This window comes from Dermacentor silvarum, chromosome 1 (assembly GCF_013339745.2).
Source record: "Dermacentor silvarum isolate Dsil-2018 chromosome 1, BIME_Dsil_1.4, whole genome shotgun sequence".
Taxonomy (NCBI): domain Eukaryota; kingdom Metazoa; phylum Arthropoda; class Arachnida; order Ixodida; family Ixodidae; genus Dermacentor; species Dermacentor silvarum.
The window spans coordinates 26826013-26845532 of record NC_051154.1 but is presented as its reverse complement, the minus strand read 5'-3'; the positions used below and the strand labels follow the sequence as shown (position 1 = coordinate 26845532).

Here is a 19520-nt window from a genome sequence, read left to right as displayed (position 1 = left end):
GCTTCAGTGGATTTGGATTCGGTGATGGCGGGTAAAGTCACATACGCCGTGGATGAACTAAACGAAATGGAGCGTGTTTTCACGTTCCAGTTTTAGTAGTGCTTCTGGTGCATCTTCTGAAGTGTATTCTGACGTGTGTTCAGAGTTAACTTTCGTGTTTTAGTACGCATTTCGTCAAGTGGTTCAGAGATGTCAGTCTGCTGGTACTATATGCAAGGGAGGTGCCGCTATGGCGATCGCTGCCGTAACGCGCATCCTTCTTTGGAATACGACTACGACGACGAATACGAGGAACCACGTAAGGGTTTTAATGCTTGACTGCGAGTTTTAGTTGTACAGGTGTCTTTCAAGTAGATTGTCTTGTCGCACAGTACGTCACTACCGTATTATTTTTTTTTTTTCAGGTACTTCACGCGGTAGAAGAGCGGATAACTTCGATTTTAACGCCACTCTTCAAAATGTGCGCCGGCAAGAGCAGGCAAAGCAGTACCGCAGCGAAAGCTTCCAAAGGAGATATGCCGATACTTATCACTCGCCGCAGGCGAATCGGCAGACGGACAGTAGCTATTACAGCTACCAACCGCAGCAACAAAATAGGTTTCAAGCCCTTCGTGACACCGAAAGAAACTCCAGTCGGTACTCGGACAATAGCTATTACAGCTACCAACCGCAGCAACAAAATAGGTTTCAAGCCCATCGCGACACCGAAAGAAACACTCATCGGTACCCAGATAGTAGTCATTACAGTCAGCAGCAGCAACAACAACAAAACCGGTTTCAGTTGGTTCGCAACACCGAAAAAAATGACAGCAGTCGGAAGGGTCCAGCAGTGGAGTTCGACTTCAATAAAGCACTCCAGGAGGTGACCAAAACCGAAGACCGCAAGAATCTAAGTGAACTATCCAGGTAAGGAAAGCACTGCTGAATTTCATTTCTCGGTGCTTCGTGTGACTAAAGAAATGTAATTTAACTTGTTGGCAGCTGTCTAGTAAATAAACATAGCCTAGAACGCAGGACATATGCAATCTTTCAACTGATCGTAATGCGAGTGTTGCATCCATATATAGAAATTGACAATCTTCCCATTGGTGTGCCTTATTTGCCCATATATATTTAATGCACATTGCCATTGTGCTAGGATAAACTATTCGAAAATTAAACAGCTATCGAGAAAGAACTCGCTTGGCATTATTACAGTTCATAGTTTCGATACAGTTGTCTCCCTGCGTTAAGCTTTTGTCTGCTTTCTTAAGCTTACTTTTGTCTCTGCACTAAGCTTTTGTCTGCTGTAAGACACCCATAGGTCGACATCTCAATTATGAGTACACTGACTCGTACTTCACACTTAATTTTACAGGCATGAGATAGAGTGGTAGTGAGTATGAACAGGAATGAGTGCCGGTCAACTTGAGTGTGCACCAATGTGAGTGTATGTGCTGGTGAATAGGGGTAGATGCAAGTATGAGTGTGAGTGGGTGCCGTAAGTGTGAGTGCAAGTGACTGTGAAAGCAAGTGAGTGTTGGTGAGCATGACTAGGAGCGCGAGTGTAAGTACATAGCCCGGACAAAAATTTATTAATAAGTATGATAGAGTATCGGCTTAACCTGCTGACCTGTGAAAATACCTTGACAATTTAATTTGTCCTGCACTTTCTCATTTTACGCAGGAGTGTGGCTCTTGCATCCATATTGCTGTAGTGCTCGAATAAAGCTTATGTGAAAATTTGGTGCATAAGCTTTCTTCATTTTATTGCCATTGCATTTACATTAAGCATTGTGTATCTGTCAATACATTTTTGTTCTCCCAAAGTCTCGGCTTCTGCTAAGCTTTTGTCTAAGGTCAACCACAAAAGTCTAAGGACTGCAGGTTCTGAGAAAATTTCTGAGCAGTTTCTGACTATAGCAAGTAAAACCATACAACACCTTGTTGTTCCCATATATGACTGCAGTCTGGAAATCCAGATGCCAGGCTGCATGCCGAGGCTGCTGAGATTTCCAGCATTTTTTTTTTTTTTTCTGTCCAGGTGCTGCGGTCCATAAGCTTTTGTGGTTGACTGTACAATCAGCCTCACCCTTGTGGAGAGCGCGAGAATGGCAGCCTTCGGAGCAACCAGCGATGTCTAACACTAGCTGCTAGGTCCGACGTCTAATGGTAGCTGCTGGGCACGTTTGGGGCCAGCAACTACTGTCAGACATCGCTGGCTAGCTCCGGAGCGCCCCGGCAGCCACCGTTCCCGCGCTCTACACAAGGGTGACGCCGACTGTACATACCAGTAGTCTGTGTACCTAAAATACTCTACTCAAGATACTGTATTTTAAATACTTTTGTGGGTATTTTAGTGACTTCAAGGCACTTCAGCCAAAGTTGACTGGTTGCTGATGGAGGAATGCATTGCCTCGATACATTACTCGTGGCGTGTACACTGCAGGCATTTAAAGAGCCATCACTGTGACATCATTCTGCACCGATTGTCTGAAAGATTTCACAAATTGGCACACAAAAAGCAGGCAAACTGCTGTTTGTCTTAAGTTTTGGGCGTAGCGGCGAAATATGCTTTGCAGCCGACTTCCTATGCACTAAACAAAGTCGACCACATGGCGAAAACTTTCCTTCCATAACTCACCAGCAGACAACAGTGAAAATGCAGCTGCACAGCAACTGCGCTCTTAATGTGACTGACAATGAGACCATGATGCGACATCGGTATTGAAGCACTCCTTCCTTTCAACCGGTTACCCCCCCCCCCCCCCAACCACAACGCTGCTGTGCCAAAGAGCGGCTTTCAATACCTGCCTTCTTTTATGTCTTCAAAAAGAGGGCAGGCTGGCTAACCCAAATTTTTAATAGCAGCTCTTTCCGAGGTTGAGCAAATGTCTTTGTCATTTGGCCCTCTGACAAAGACATTTGGACAAAGTAAAGCACTGCAACGCTTTTAGACATTATTTTCTTTGTGCAGTATGTTGCATTTTGGCACTATCTTAAAAGTAACGAAATACTTTTGCAGTTTGGGTATTTTGGTACTCTATCAGGTAAATGTTTTGCCCAGTATTCAGTATTGTATCTTAAGTACTTTCGTTGAGTATCTTGTACATGTCTGGTACATACAGCACTATCTCCTGGGGTGTAGCTTCTTAGTTTTCTCGTCTTTTTTTTTTTTTTTTTTTTTTTTTTCAGTGATGAAGCTGCTGTTGTATCAGACATGAAACAGTGGCAGGTAAGTGGGCAGTGGCTGTTCACATGCTATGGTCCATTTGGAAATTCAGCATCGTACCCTGGATTTCATGATATGTCAATGGAGGAGTTGCGGCTTGACTTCTATAAGGCATTTCAAGCAGGAGCAATTGGTGACTATGTAAGTGAAAGCTTATTGATGGCCAGACTTGCGTAATGCATTTCAAGCAGGAGCACTTGGGGACTATAAATGAAAGTACATTTTCCATGGTGTTTTTCTCTTAAAATGTGTCCTGCATTTTTTTTTTTTTTATTATTATTGTTCAGTCAAATCACGTGAAACAAGCTGCCACAAATGTGCAGCAGAATATTCAACACTTGCTGTTGATGCCTCCAGATGTAAGGACCTGCTTGGTAAGTGCTGTACTCATTGCATCCTAAAATGGTCTGTGCTCTAGAACTTCATTGGCCTAATTAAGTTCACTGCAAAGTGGAGGCCTCTTCAACAGAGGAAGGTTCATTTAGCCCTCTGATGCATGAACCAAACGCATTTTATGTCCATAATTTTTCTAATCTTGTCTTCTCTGCTGCCTTTGCATTTCTCTTTCTTTCACAGCCATCCGATCTCCCTAATAAAGAACTTGTTAACCGCATTATATGACCTGAACTCCACTTCTTTCTAATCTGCATTTAATCCCAGATTCGTTTGATTACTAACTCTTAGCATTACACCTATAATTTTCTGTTCTATCATTTGTTGTGCATTCCTTAGCAGCCTCTCGTGTTTCTTCGTTAGCCTCGAAGTTGTGGGCCAATAGGTTAGTACTGGTGTAATGTAACTATAATATGCCTCCAAAATTGTATTTTTAGTGAGAAAGCTTGAGAAATTACATGTGTGTTTCTTTTATTTATGCTTTATGGTCCTTAGCAAACCTAAGGTGTGTAAACAGTTGCACTAGTCAAGTTCATAACTAAATTTGCTGATTAATGTGTAACACTAGAGGACATGGAATTGCAAAAGGAAGCTAGCCAGTATTCATAGCATACCCATTTGCTAGAAATCCTGTGTCTAGCACCACTGTTAAGAAATATGTCCGCAAAGTGAACAACGAAATGCATTTGCTGTTTCAGTTAACACTTATTAGCACTGCATTCTTTTAGTGCTGATAAGTGTTAATTGGGACAGGAGTGCATTTTGCCACAGGTTTTGCAGATGTATTTCTCGAAACTGTCACTCGATAAGGTTCCTACTAAGCGGAAATGCCTAGAGCTCCAACTTGCTTCAGTTCTGCAACTGCAGTATATGCCCTAAAATAATTGAAACGTTTACTTGCGAATCTTTGTTAATTACGTGGCTGATGGGTGCTGCCGTCTGCATGGCATAATGTCCACCAAGAAGCATAAAGCATCTAGAAAAGCAGCATTTGCATAGCCCATGTTTTTATTAAACTTGGGGAAAGTATAACTTTGGAAGGCTCGGTACACTTTTCTTTTCAAGTGTATCAGTGAGCTGTCGTTCATAACTTGAGAGATCTAAATGTGCTTCCTTTTTATTCTCCTTCAGACTTCCTTCTCACAATCTTGGTCTCACATAACCATTATGTAAATGTACTCATCACTGCTTCAGGAGGCTACCTACGAATCATAACCTCTTGTTTCCTTGTCAGGCTGTTGAACATTACCTTAATACGTGGCACATTAATCTTGAAACATATCTCTAGACTTTGCTAGTGCTAGTCCTCAGTAATTTGATGTAAGTAGTCTCCAAACTTTAACAACACACTGACCATCTATGAATGGCACATTTTTGACTCTGTTACTTACACCTAAACCTTCCAAACATAGCATTTTGAATACTTCTGTAGACATGGAGGGAGTAACGATTGAGGGAGTATGTCTCCCTGCCTGACACCCTTCTTGACTGGTATTTTTCCTCCTTTCTTGTCTTGGGGGGGTATTGCTTAGTAACATGCATGAGCAGGTGGTTATATTATGCAGATTTCTCAGTAACTTGATTAGTGACATGAACGTGTTATTTCATTAAATATGTTTTCCAAAGACCAGCCTGTTCCTTTGATTGATTGAAGTTGGGTGTTTCCTCGATGCTTTTGGAATTACTTATTAAACATCTTGTTCAGTACAGACATTAAGCTGATAGGTCTGATTTTTCTATAACATTCATCAATGTCTCTAGTATTTCTGAGGCACTGAAAGAATCCCAGGTGGTTGAAATTAACCCATTGTGGAATTTCTCTGAGATTGTGAATTGCTTTAGAACATTAAAACCCCATAATTTAGATTGTGAGATATTGTGCATAAATGTTTGTAAGCTTCTCAAGCACAATTTTCCTGCTGTTCTTCATGATGTATACTTTTATTCCAACGCCTTTCCCCTGAATGTTGCTTGCAAAACCTTTCAAAGTTCATCCTTTGTTACGTTGTTGTCTTCCATATCACTTCAACTGCTACATCTGGCCTTAGACATACTACATCTGGCCTTCAACTGCTTCAACTGGCCTTAGACATACTAGTTGCATGTACAGAATAGCTATTTCTACATAATTTCTGTTGTTGCGTCTGAATAACTTTCCTGCCTTACCTCTCTTCTCTCTCTGTTGTAATTACAATAACATTTTTGACTTCTGTTAATTCGATCCTGACAGGACCGTCGAAACTGGTCGAATTATCCGGCAGGACAAATTAAACGAAAAGCAGAAAAAACGCTGACACATACCGTTGATTCACTAAGCCGTGTTTGCCTTTTAAGTTAGCTGCGCCGCACTACAACCGTGTTATACGGTGAAACATATCAAGCAGGGAAATGTGCCATTGTTACGGGACATAGCACATGTCCTTTCATTTACACACGTACATGAACCGTCTTGTATCACTGTATGAGTACCGCGACGCCTAATAAGTGTATTTGCAGGCCTTCATAGGGGGTACGATAGCCCCCGCTCATTTGTTGGCTTTAAATGGCCCCTTCGACTTTTGGAGTTATTTAATCTTACCGCCTTCTTTTTCGCTAGCTTTCCTGAAACACTGAATGTCTTTCTCCGCTTCTCGGTGCACGGCGCGTGCGCACACATATAATTAAGGAATGTGTACTAGGAACCATTAACAATCTCATATACGAGACATGCATGGTGGGCGAAACAATCGCTCAAATCGCCGTATCAGCGTCAGAAACAACTCTGAATAGCTGCCAGTATGCATATTAGGCGTCTAGGTGCTCGTACTGCGATTGGAGACGACGCATGCACATCTATATAATTAAGCAATGCGCACTATGTCCCGTGACAGTGGCCCCTTTTCATTCTTAGTACGCTTCACTGCATAACACAGTTGTATTGCGGTGAAGCTGGTCAGTCAAGTTCGAATTATCCATCGCAGACCAATTCTGAGATCAAAATAACGGAAGTTCGTGCCCATAGAAATGTATTGGCACCGGCCGGGACCTTCAATCGGGATCGAATTAACAGAATTCTACTGTACTCTTTATATGCTTCCTATACAATTGCAGTTGCCCCTTTTATTTTTCTAGAAAAACCTTCGTAACAATCAAGCCACAGCAGGTCCAGCAACATCTTTTAGTACAGGTAATCCATTTCTTAGTTTTTTTTTTTTTTTTTTTCTTTCTGATGATTGTATCTTCATATGTATGTAACACAGATTTCATGACACCAGTCATTAATGTATTTTGCTTGTTTAGTGCATATGATGACAATTTTCAGATATCTTAGGCAGCTTTAACTAAAGCATAATTAATCCATCAATGTTAGATGTCCTGGATTTTTGACATTGTGAATGTGAATATTCTGTGCCCCCAAATTCTATGTCCACGCAAAAGCGTAGCTAGCCACATATATACAGCAAATTACTTTTTCTGAAAGGTGTCATCAGGTGTATCTAACTTCTGTATGAAGCAGCAGTAACTTGTTCCAATTGTAATAATATGTGTTAACCCCTTATTGCATGATGTGTCAGAGATGATACACATAGAACTCCTGCAAACGTAACAGAATTAAATCAAGAAAAAAAACTATAGGTTACATATTTCCCCAGACTTTGTGTCATCTCTAGCATTGAAATACATAGCAACTATAACTCTATAACGTCTATGTGGAAGAAACACAAGCAAGGGACTTATGCAGATTTTGATAGCCAATTAGCGACTTGCTATGCTGATATGTGTAACAGAAGCAACAATAATTTACATATATGTTTCTTTCTCTGTTGCTAATAATACACACCCGCGCAATCATTGTCATCACACGGTATTGGCATGTTGGCTTGCTGGCTGCCATCCAACCCAAGCCAGGCCGCTAAGCAAAATATGCATGCACATCCAGAACGTGCCATTTGAAGTTGCTCTTGCTCAGTACCGTCATCAACTGATCTTTTTGACATGGGTACTGCACACGGACTTAAACTCTGCTGCTACGGACTTTAGTCTTGCCTGTGCGTATGATCTTGCACTCGATTGCCAGTGAGGTCTACTGGTGTGAACATATTAATGGCTAGAAAGACAACTCAACGCATAGCAAGGGCCTCAACCTTGGCACCCTTGATGTCTTATTAGCTAGCTTCCTGCTCCTCATTTCCTGCTTCTTGTACTATGTGACACCTGTTGTTGACAGGATGTTCCACTCCCTTGGCTAAGTTTTCTACACGATACGCACAAGAAAGTAGACAGGTGGACAGCCACTGCCGTAGCTTAATGGTACAGCATCACACATGTCATGCAGAGGCTGTGGGTACCGCTCCCACCAGGTGCACTTTAATATGCCTTTTTATTATTTATTATTTCTGCATTTCAAAAAAAAAAAAAGAACTTAATTTTCCCTGTGCTTTTCTTGGCTCCTTGTCGTCATAGCTACTTCTGGTGGTATTGAAACATGTGGCAAGCAGGATTGCTTTATTAGGCAGATAGAGCTTGACATTTTGTTGTGAATATTTTCATAGACATACTCTTTGCAAGAAATTAATTGCTGATCTTGGCTAGTAACTCTGCCTTCCACTTTGCATTATAAACAACTGTTCCAAGTTTAATAGAAAACCACAGCGTGGCGAGGGAGCAACTGCAGCACCAGTCACGAACACCACTCATAACAAAACATTTTAAATGGTCTGGCATGCAGCACACGGGCCTCCTCTGTTTTGCTGCGCTGTGCAAACCCGTTTTTCTATCGCACCGGACTGAATGCGTAAAGTTTACGACGGATGGTTTGGTACACATGCTTTTTTGCATACAACCTGTACACCCTATAATTTTTATCAAATGCGGACAATTATTTTCATGGTTCAAACGTTAAAGCACAGCTCCTGCATCATCGCATTTATTGCACAGAGCGAGTCGGTAAAAAAAAATAAAAAATTTGTGTACTGGTATGAAGAACATGCACATCTGTGTTTGGCTCATTTCAGCTTGAATTATCTCAGCACATTTTGAATGTCTCTAAGGCAAAAGGTACTCTGGTACAGTAACTTTCCACCAAAATGTTCCTTAGCATGAAGTTACTTTTTTTCTTTCAACTAATGAAAGAATTGAAATTGTGGCCTAATGAAGGCAAACATGAACAATTGTGGTTATTTATTGCTTCAAAAAGGAACCTGTTGAGTAAGCAGGAGACACGTTCGCTGTTGGGAATCCACATAGACTGTGGGTATTTATTGATCTTATGTACTGTCTGTTGAATTTACATGCCCCACTTTCAGTGTCAGAAGGCTGTGATTTAATTATTCCCACTCTGTTATACTGTGTTTGTTTTTACGATATTGTATGTGTCAACAGAAAATGAACAGACCATTCACTTCATTTTTTTCTGTGTTATCTTGTCTCTGCATGTGATAAATATCCATAAAACTGTGCTGCTGTTTCAGTGCACAGCGCTGTAAAAAGTATTCGGTTATAATAAATTGCAGGATTTAACACCCAGAAGCTGAAAAGTGGACAAAGGGACGCCGTAGTGGAGAGGTCTGGAGTAATTATGAGTACCTTGAGTTTTTAACTGCGTACCCAGAGCATGGTACACGAACGTCTTTGCATTTTGCCTCTATCAGAATGTGGCCACCATGGTCAGGAATAAAACTCACGATCTCGTGCTCAGCAGCACAACGCCATATCCACGTATCGACCTAGGTGGATAGTGTAAGTAGTACAAATGTGAAATAAAAGCAATGAGTTCGAACACACATCTGTTCTATACTCATCTATCAATACAGCTCAGTTTCTGTTAACCTTTTTTTTTTTTCCCTCTTTATGTTTTTTCTAGTTACATTATTGCTTGTTCAACTGTACAAACCGTATCTCACCCGCCGCGGTGGCTCAGTAAGCCAAGGCGTTGCGCTGCTGGGCACGAGATTGCGGGATCGAATCCCGGCCGGGGCGGTCGCATTTCGATGGACGCAAAAATACAAAAGCGCCCGTGTGCTTGCGTTGTAGTGCACGTTAAAGAACCCCAGGTAGTCAACATTAATCCGAAGCCCTCCACTACGGCGTGCCTCATAATCAGATTTGGTTTTGGCACGTAAAACCGCAGAAAGAAGTAGAAATCGTACTTCTTACTTCCTGTTTTCTTGGAAAAGTAGGCCCCCAGAATGGACAATGCGTCCTTACACATAAACATTCTTGACCATTTTTGCTACCACTTGAAAGAATCGGCACCCCTTCACTAATACAACTAAACAACCTCCTTTTTTAATATTTCAACTTCCCATCATCGTACTCTATGCTCCCACCTATTCTTTTTTGCCATTGTGGGTGGGGGACAGCAATAAACTCTGCAAAGGAAAGCAATTTCACAGTCGTGCGCTTCCATCAATCAGCCGTGGCAGTTGCCTTGAAGAAGACAAGGCCCGTTGTCAAAATGCTGGCCCGAGTGACATCCCTTGTTCGACCATTGTTAATCACTTCACGTGAATTAAATAAAGAAGCCAACACGTGCAATGTGAATGTGTTGCAGCTAGTGAAGCGAGGAGTTGGAGGGGTAGGGGTGTGCACACACGCATGCCCGTCTAAGTTCGCTTTGCTCTAATAGGAGAAAGACATGCACTGGCAGAGTATGATGAGATGCTCGTTAAGTAATCTGTGCTGAAGTTTACCTGGCCACACAACTGCAAGAACAAGTCTGTGTGTTCCTTTGTTGAATCATACAGACTTGAACATTTTGTTGGAAACAGCCTAAACTGTACTGTACTTTATAGGAATTCGCAGTATCCACTTTTTTTTTTCTACCTTGACAGCTCCAGCTGGCCTGCTACAAACTTCTGCAGCCTTGACAGCTGCACTTCCCCCTTTCACATCACAACCCAAGCCTCAAGTTTCAACGCAGCAAAGCGTCAGGCCAACGAGCGCAAGTGCCCAGAAAGTTGCAGAGACTGATTATGTTTACACACCTGTGGGAAATCTGTCACTTGAGGAAAAAAGACAGTTTTTGGCTGAACATTTCACACCTGGAAAAATTCCTCTACGACCACCACCAAAGGAGTATTGTCATGTTGCTTAGACAGAGGAAGGCAACATTCTGCTTTGGGCTCGGAGTGTTGGGCTCACAGGCTTAACTACAGGGACTGTGTCGCAGCCAAGTGGAGTGCTGTGGCATGCCATATCGCCACCTACAGCTGCTTCAGTGTTGGCTGCAAGATATGCAGTGCTAGCTTCCTTGCCTTTTGTACATTTGTACACATGTGAATATAGCTGCCACCTAGGAAGAACTCTTTTTGTGTTGATAGTTCAGAACATTCTTACTGCCTTGCCTGTTGTACATTTGTACACATGTGAATATAGTTGCCGCCATGTAGAAAAAGTTTCTTTGTGTTGATGGTACAGCATATTTGCAAGCCCTAAGGTATTCTTTAAAACAGGCGTTAAAAAAAAGTCAAATTTGAACTGATGACCGTGCCACAGGACTGCAAGCAAGCACATTGACAGCTAGATATTTTCAGAAATTGTTAAAGGATAAAGAATCGCGCTGTAGCAGCTTCTATCTCTGATGTGTTCTTGAAGCAGAATGCGAAAATCCCATAAAAATATTTAGATATTAACATTCAATGAATCATTTGTGTTTAGATATCTGTACCCAGACAGTGCATAATTGTCAAATACCAGAGCATAAAAAAAAACAAGGGACAAACATAGAAGAGACATACACAGCACTGTGTATAAATGCATAAGTTTGCAATGCAGATCACCCCATAAAAGCACTTAACAGGATGCAGTGCAGACAATCCACCTTATTTTTTACCCAATGCAGAGAGGCGTTTGTGTGCCTGCCAGACATATGTTGCATTTGTGCTGTCGTAGTGCACCGGTTGACTTGTGTCAGGCTACATGACCATCAACAAGACTAGTTATGTTCACAAAAATCTGGAACGTTTCGAGTTTTGATTTTCTCTTCTACTGTACTTCTTTTTCTCTACATACTATGTATGTCTTCATGCACTGATGTCGTCTGTAGGTAAACTGAAACAAATTCACACCTCTTCAGCATGTGTAAATATGCCGTGCCAATGCTGCTTAAAGACCTCTTTCAAGCCCTATGTGACAAATATGCATCTAAGTTGGCCCGCTTGAACTACACAAGTTCCCCGGTAATGTCACTTTTTTTTTCTCTTTTGTGTTGTGACTTTGAAGGAAAGCTTGCATTTCTCATTTTTAGTGGACTGTTCTTGCAAAGAGTTTTACATTTGGTTTAATAATTTGGTTCAAGTTTGACTAGTAGCATGCAGGCTGATGCTATTGCTTGTTGCAATCTGTGTTTCCTTTTGTACAAATTATTTCCATTAAGGACCATAAGGATGGTGCCAGTGTCATGGAGCACAGCTCTTACATAATTTTTCTGTATTTATTGAAAGAAACATTGCTTTGCAAGCTGTAAAGCCTTTAAAAAATGGTTTTATTTGACACACAGAGTTCTTGTGACCTTTGCACTTGCGTGGTAAATTAGACTCATGCAGTCGTGTTTCGTTAATAAGCAGTACAGTTGACATTGTTACAACTGACTAATGTGTTGTATCAGACTTGACAACGGACTTCAACTGTTTTATGTGCACATTACAAAAGCTTGTTTAATATTTATGTGGGCTCTTCCAAGTTGTAAAATGCTGAGATTGCTGTGAAGCTGTACACAGCCACTATATTTTTAAACTTTTTTAGTAGTGTTACTTCGTGAACTTGTTTTCCTGTTCCTAAAATGAAACTGCTTGTAAATAAAATCTCTACGAGCAAGTTATCCACTTGAGTATGTCTAAAGTGTACTCACCTTCGTTTACCCTGTAGAATGTGCTTGCTGCAGCTGCCATGTGACAAGGGCAGAGATGGTACCAGTAAAGCACCAATCATATGCTTAAGTGTTCCATTATCTGTAGGGGTGTCCAAATAGTGATTGTTAAGAATGAGTCAAATACGAATCGAATATCGAATCGTTTTCGAATAATGATAAGCCGTTATGATAATAAATATAAAACAATGTTCACATCCAATTCTTAAAGTAGCAGGTTTCGGTGATTATATTGTACGTTATGGAGGATTGTTTATTAAAAGCTCAAATGGAGCATTAGGAGCAAAGAAGTTATTTCTTCAAATGCACAGGACTGTTCGGACAGTGCAAATGATTGCATTATAGCCTGTAAAGTATGGCTACCTAAGCGACGTAGCCTGCTCCAGCTGCTACGCAAGTTCTCATATTTGATGTTTATAATATGCCCGCGGGGGTGAAAATTTGCTGCACTCTTGCTCCAATTTTATGTTTAATTTGGCGCAGTTCAAGTTATAAAATATTTGAGAAGTATTAGAAAAATACTTGCACTTACTAATAGTGACTATTCCATTCGTTATTTGAATATTCTGAATATTCGCACACTCCTAATTATCTATGACCATGTAACTTGGTATGTGAAGTTTTCATCCGTCTTTCAAAGCTGCCGTTGTTTACTTCTCCATCTGTCTGCCGCACCTTTGGTACTAGCCCATTGCCAGCTTGCAATGGAACCTTGTGCACTGTTATACTTGCACCACAGGCTTGCATTCATCTTCTGTTAGCCAAAAAAGCTTTATTAATCATAAGGTGGATCCACACAATGCAGTCATACCTCGATATAATTAATACAGATATAACGAAGCAAGTTAAAGGTTTTCTCACCGATACCGGGGTAATCAATATGTTCTTATAACAAATATTGGATATAACGAAAAATTTTGTGTTTCATGCAACTTTTGTTATGATGAGGTTTCAGTGTAATGAATGGCCAGTTTTTTCATAGACTGGGTAGGCTTTCATACAGGCGCGGATCCAGGGGGGATATCCGGATGTTCTGACCCCTCCATCAGATTTCTGCATCGCCCATTGCTGACAGGGTGATGGCCCTGTCGCCATCACCCTGTCATAATATGGCCCACCAGCATTCTTCAAAAGTATTTTTCGCGAGTACCAGTGGTAGCAGCCATGTAGAAGTAAAGCTAGCTCGCTCACAAGCTTAGCTGTTTTCAATAGGGGTGTGGTGTCGCAAAGTTGTCGTAGTTATTTTTTCTCATGAACACATGGACCTCCTGACGCCAGCCGTGCCTTACTCGTTCTGTCGGCGGCATCTTGCGAACGAAGGGACGCCCCTTTTGTCAAGCACGCCGATGTCTGCGCAAGCGCCTTCGCGACTGATTAACTGAGTTCCCCCGCGGGGTGTCATCGGTTGCCTCTTATCGTTACCTGGAAAAGCCAGGGATGGGGCGTGGCGTGAAGGAGCGCATTCACGCCGGAGAAAAAAAACTAACAAAGCGGAGAGGCGTCGACAGCAGCAACGTGAATAAAGACAACGCAAACACAGACAGCGAAAGCTGTACCGGGCAAAAGCGGAGAATGCGTCGAAGGACCATGAGTCCGAGGACGAACGTCACCGTCTGCAATCACTCACGCAGGAGGCAGCGTTGACATCGAGGCACCCTACAGGAAGAACGTCTTGCCGTGCCTCCTCCCGGCGGCTACATGCAACACATCAGCCCGCGCCCTCCTCTGAGCCCACTGCAAAACCTTCTGGTACGCTGTAGCCGGACCAAGCTGAGACCACGCCGTCTTTGAGTTTTATGTTGTCACCTGTCAAAGTGCCCCAGTATACAGCCTTTAAGCTTGATCAACTTAAACAGTACATAGATCAACTTAATATGTCCCCCTGTCCTTCGCAGTTGTCTGCCCTTCAATGCCACGTAGCGACTGTGCGGAATTTGGTTCTACAATGTCACAGAAAAGGATATTGACACTTTTAAGGCGAAAGCCTTAAATCTCTGTTTCAAGGTCGGTGTGAGGTATAGAAAAAGTTAGTGAGCTCGCCTCGCGCTTGCCTCGCGCTCGTGCCACTATTCGCGCGTTCATCGGCGCTGGGGAGGAGGAGGGAAATGTCAGCGGTGGCGTGGGAGGGCGTTGACCAGTGATGCTACTGCGGACTTCTGATTTGGAGCCATTTTGGAGCAGGCAATTTGCAATTTGGGAGCAGCTGATTTTTCACATCCTGAAGTATTTCGAAAAAGCGAGTTGCAATTTCCATTCAAAGACCTGAATAATTCGTACGTTCTTAAAGCTTGGTAAACATTTCCATTCATTGCAGATCTCGTGGAGAAAAAAAAATGCTCTTCTGTGCATGTGACACACACACAAATTGATATTGTTTCATATATTGCTAGTTTTCCCAGATGTCATTCGGTATATCCAGAAACAGAAATGGACACATTGGTGGCATGCAGTTATTATAATCGCACGTCATGCTGCCTTAAAACAAGCTAGAGTAGAACCCCGCTGTTGCGTTCCCTGGTGCTGCGTTTTCCCTGCTGTTACGTCGTTTTCGGCCGGTCCTGGCATTGCTCCCATAGGACCCAATGCATTGGTAACCCCGTTGTTGCGTTGCAAATGTGGAACCTTTCCCGTATCATACGTTGCGAACTGCCACCCCGCGCCCGCCCGAGCGGCGATTTTGACTTTTCATGTTGCTACGGTGGCTAAAAGGGGGAGGTACGTGCGAGCAACGCCGCCGTCGGAGAGCGCGGCGCGTGTTGCAGTGATTCATGATGCCGAGTGGTGGCGCGCGCGTCGACGCTTAGATGCCTCCGCTGTAGTTCGGCTGCTGCCGGAGCTAGCGAGTGCGCTCGGTTGGCATGGTTCTGTTCGGTTCTTGTTGCTCCACGCTCGTTTCTGTTCGCATTCACGCTGTGCAGCTGTGCCTCCTTGTGGGGACAATATTTTACACGTTGCCATGTATGCCGTAAGAAGCAATGGCAAGTCTCATGAAACGACAGACGCACTGTTTAGAGCCGGGCTACACAAATCAGAAAGAAAAAAAACATCCCTTGTCTCAGTGCCTGATGACGATGAGGCACTTGAAGCAGGGCAGAACCAAGATAATGTTGCTTGCCGTCACTTGGAGATACTGAGATTATTCTTTGGATTCCGCCTAATTACATAATTAGTCATAATTATTTATCAACTTCTCAAATATTATTAGATAAAAAGTGTCAATGAGAAAGTTGTAGAGTAACATGAAACACTCCCGTACAGCTTTCTGTTGCTCAAAAATGTCGCAGTTTCGCCCGAAAGCCGAAGCATCAATTGCGATAGCAAATTAGTAGAGAGCTATTCGGAGTAGGGATTATCGGCTGCATAAACTTGGACACATTCGCTTACTGACTTAATTAACAAGCGTGGTATCAGCGCGCACAAGCAAACATGAATAGATCACACTGAATGACCGCAGACGACTGTCAAAACGCTGGCAGCAAGCGCAGCCGCCGCAGCGGGCGAAGGTTCGTGCGGTCTATCGCTTCAACGGAAACTGAGCGGCGAATGCACGGCGCATACAAAGGTCAGATTTGTGTGGAGATCGCTTTTAAGAGACGGTGCGGGCGACCGCCACAGCGGGGCAAAGTACAAACGCAGTTGTTGGCAGAGTAGAAGCTGCCGCCCTCCCCCTTACTCCCGCGCTGCCTTCCCGCTTTCTTGCTTTCGGGTGGGCGATTGAGTGGCCAGTTCCCCTTGCACCCGGTTGCAAGATACGCATTTCGTGCCGGAGCACAGCGTCGCCCCGCCTCCCTCCCATACCCCCACGGCCTTTCGCGCGACGGTCGCGTTTGCTTTCCGCCGTGCGTTCGCTCTCCGTGATAGCGCGCGGGGGAATACGGCGCGCGGCGACGATTTTATCGCCCTTGGACTTCATGCGGAACCTCACGGGGACGCCGACGGCAGAAATCCGGTTGAAGTGTCCATATAATTGGTATCGCAATAATATTTTCTACATATAAAAGTGTTTTTCCGAGTGTAAAAGAAGCCCGCGAATACATGTAAAATTGCCGCGGGACCTGCCGCTCGAGGCACCTTGCATGTATTCGCGGGCTTCTTTCACGCTCGGAGAGAGAGACAAAACTTTATTTTGATGGGGCACGGAGAAGCGTCGATCTCCGTGGACGCTCGGAAACACTTTAATGTAGAATATTGAGCAACAGAAAGCTGTATCGGGAGTTTTTCATGTTGCTCTACAATTTTCTCATTGACACTTGATTTTCATCTAATTAAAATATTTCAGAAGTTGATTAATTAAGACTATGTAATTAGGTGGAATGCAAAAAATAATCTCAGTATCTCCAAGCGACGGCAAGCAATATTATCTTGTTTCTGTCCAGCTACGTGGCATTTGCATATTTTCAAATCTTGGCGCATGATAGTTGAGTCACCCTAGCTGTATATTGAATCATATAATCAAGTGCTGTCTGTCGTCCTTTTGAGTATTCCTCATGGTCACTACCATTCTTGTTCATCGCATTGGCGACTAAAATAAGTTTGTTTACCTAATTTTTATGTGGAATGATTTCTAAATCGTCATATATTGGTATTATGCAATTTAACGAGCAGGATGCAGTGCGTCGCAGTAATATGACCTAAGGATCTCTTCACACCTAGCCTAGAAATAGGTGCAGCTTTCTCTACCCAGACCATTAGCATAATATTTTTCACATTAGCAAAAATCTTTTTTTTTCTTTTTTTTTTTTTTTCACTCCTGACTATTCGGGAAAGCACGTAGAACGCGTGCGACCGAGACAAGGCGAAAAATCTTTGTGCCGGCCGTGACGTGCCTGAAGCGAATGCATTTTTAACACTTAACCACTCATCAGAGGATAGCTGCGAGTCATTTATTGTCTCCTCTACTAACAAGGTACGATATGCATTAGCTTAGCGCTAGTTATGTCAAATATGTGACCGCTAATTGCGAACAAAAACGCCCGCTTCGAAACGCGCGGCACTAACCGCCGTGCCTGCGCGCACAGGGAGCGATCTTGCTAGCGACTGCAGCGTCGCCGCTGCTGTAATGATTGAACTAGAATATTCTAGTTCACTATACTTGCAACACTCCGCCGCCGCCGTTGCTCTCCCTTCCCCCTTCTAGCCACCGTAATTACATTCTAGAGACTGTACCGTAATGTCGCTTAGCTTGGTGGCTTGACGATGAGATTGGCTGCCCAAAGTGCCGGGGGCGACACCTATGACATATTTTCGGTTTCCGCCAGCAAAAGCATGGCCTTTGAGATCCGTATTCGATATCTAAAGATGGTGTCTATGACGCGTTGGGGCCCTAAAATTGATTTTGGGGCATTGATGTTCCGTATAAAGTCATAGGGCGATAACGCCGTCGCCGCGCGCCGTATGCTGTATGTGCGAGTGAAAGCGTGCGAGGGGAGCCGACGACCGCGGCCAAATCTCACGCGCGCAAGAAAGAAAAGCAGGGAGGAAGCGCGCCTCCTTCCGTCCCGCTCGAGGCACCGGCGAGGGGGAGGGAGGGACAGCGGGCGGCGCTGTACTCTGGCATCAACGGCGTACTACGCGGCAGCGCGCGGGCCGTATCTTGAAGGCGATCTGCGTTGGGGGAAGAGTCTAAAACGCGTCCGAACGTTTTCGGTGCCGCACCGACGTCGAGCTACCAGTGGATTTTCAACGCGGTACACGGCACGAGTGTTTGCAGCAACGCGCGTCCGAGCGCTTTTTTTTTTTTTTTTTTTTTTTCGGGGGACTCCCCGAGATGGGGTCCCGCGGCCGCGCGCGCGACCCTTCCAAAGCGTTTCGCGACTAATCCGCCAGAGCTAGGCGCATGCGCCGTCGGGCCGTGAAAAAATCGGATTCCGACCGTATTGTTAGGTCCGCCGTCTGTTTATTTTACTTGAATTCTTGCCAGCTATTCAGGAAACACTTCACATTATTGCGATTTACTCTATTCCGAGTGCAGCCACATTTTTGCAAGTAGGCGGGCAGGGTCTCTCTCGCCGTTTTGGTGGGCCAATCCCGGTGATAGCTGGTCTGATGTGTCACAGGCATGGCGGAAGGTCACAGGGGCCACTGAGTGTGTGTGTATATATATATATATATATATATATATATATATATATATATATATATATATATATATATATATATATATATATATATTACGCAATCACGCAGCACGATTTAAAAAAAAATGGGAACGGCGTTACGCGAAGCAAACCTGCCCAGCTCGTTATTTTTTTTTTCTTAATGTGAATATCGGGCTATCCCTGTTTGCTCTTTAACGTACGTTAGGCCTAACATGTTTTGTTCCATCGCTCTTAGTGCTTCTCTGTTAACCTGCAAGTTTCTGCCCCGTATATGTTAGCACCGGTAGCATGCAACGATTGTACACTTTCCTTTTCAACGGCAGTTGTAAGATCCCAGTCAGGATTTGGCAATGCCTGCCATATACACTTGCACCCATTTTTATTCTTTTGACTGGCGATTCTTCTTACCAGGCTATTGAACATTATCTTTGTCTTTTGCATATCTTCAACCCCACTCCTACACTTTCTCCGTTAAGGTCCTCAATCATTTGTTGCAATTTGTCCCCAGTGTTGCTGAATGGGACAATGTCATCTGCAAACCGAAGGTTGCCGAGATAATCGCCGTTGATCCTCACTTCTAAGCCTTCCCAGTAGAAGAGCTTGAATACTTCCAAGCATGCAGTGAATAGCATTGGAAAGATTGTATCCTTCCCTGACCCGGCCCCTTTCTTGATATGCAACTCAATTACGCAATGCCTCTATCACTGCTGGTATCTCTACTGAATCAAATGCCTTTTCATAATCTATGAAAGCCATATAGAGAGGTTTATTGTACTCCGGAGATTTCTCGATTACCCGATTGATGGCATGAATGTAATCCATTGAGGAATATCCCTTCCTGAAGCCAGCCTGTGCTCTTGGTTGATTGAAGTCGTGTTCTTTTGGTGAATATTTTATACAGTACTGAAAGCAAGCTAATGGGCGTATAATTTTTCAGTTCTCTAAGGTCTCCCTTTCTTATGGATTAGTA

The 19520-nt window shown here is 43.4% G+C and overlaps 1 protein-coding gene across 4 annotated transcripts; it reads left to right on the top strand.

The window, feature by feature from the left end:
- Nucleotides 1-14: 14 nt before the first annotated feature.
- Nucleotides 15-12404, top strand: LOC119458550 (nucleoporin NUP42-like). Of its 4 annotated transcripts, none has more exons than XM_049665795.1 (6): nt 15-298; nt 405-906; nt 3175-3214; nt 3499-3585; nt 6716-6770; nt 10417-12404. In XM_049665795.1, exons 1-6 carry the CDS (start codon nt 190-192, stop codon nt 10677-10679), a joined length of 1056 nt encoding a protein of 351 aa, XP_049521752.1. In that variant the 5' UTR covers nt 15-189; the 3' UTR covers nt 10680-12404. The 4 variants fall into 4 exon arrangements, with proteins under 4 accessions (XP_049521752.1, XP_037576318.1, XP_037576326.1 ...); XM_037720390.2 differs by having other exon boundaries at nt 3175-3352; XM_037720398.2 differs by lacking the exon at nt 3499-3585.
- Nucleotides 12405-19520: the final 7116 nt, after the last annotated feature.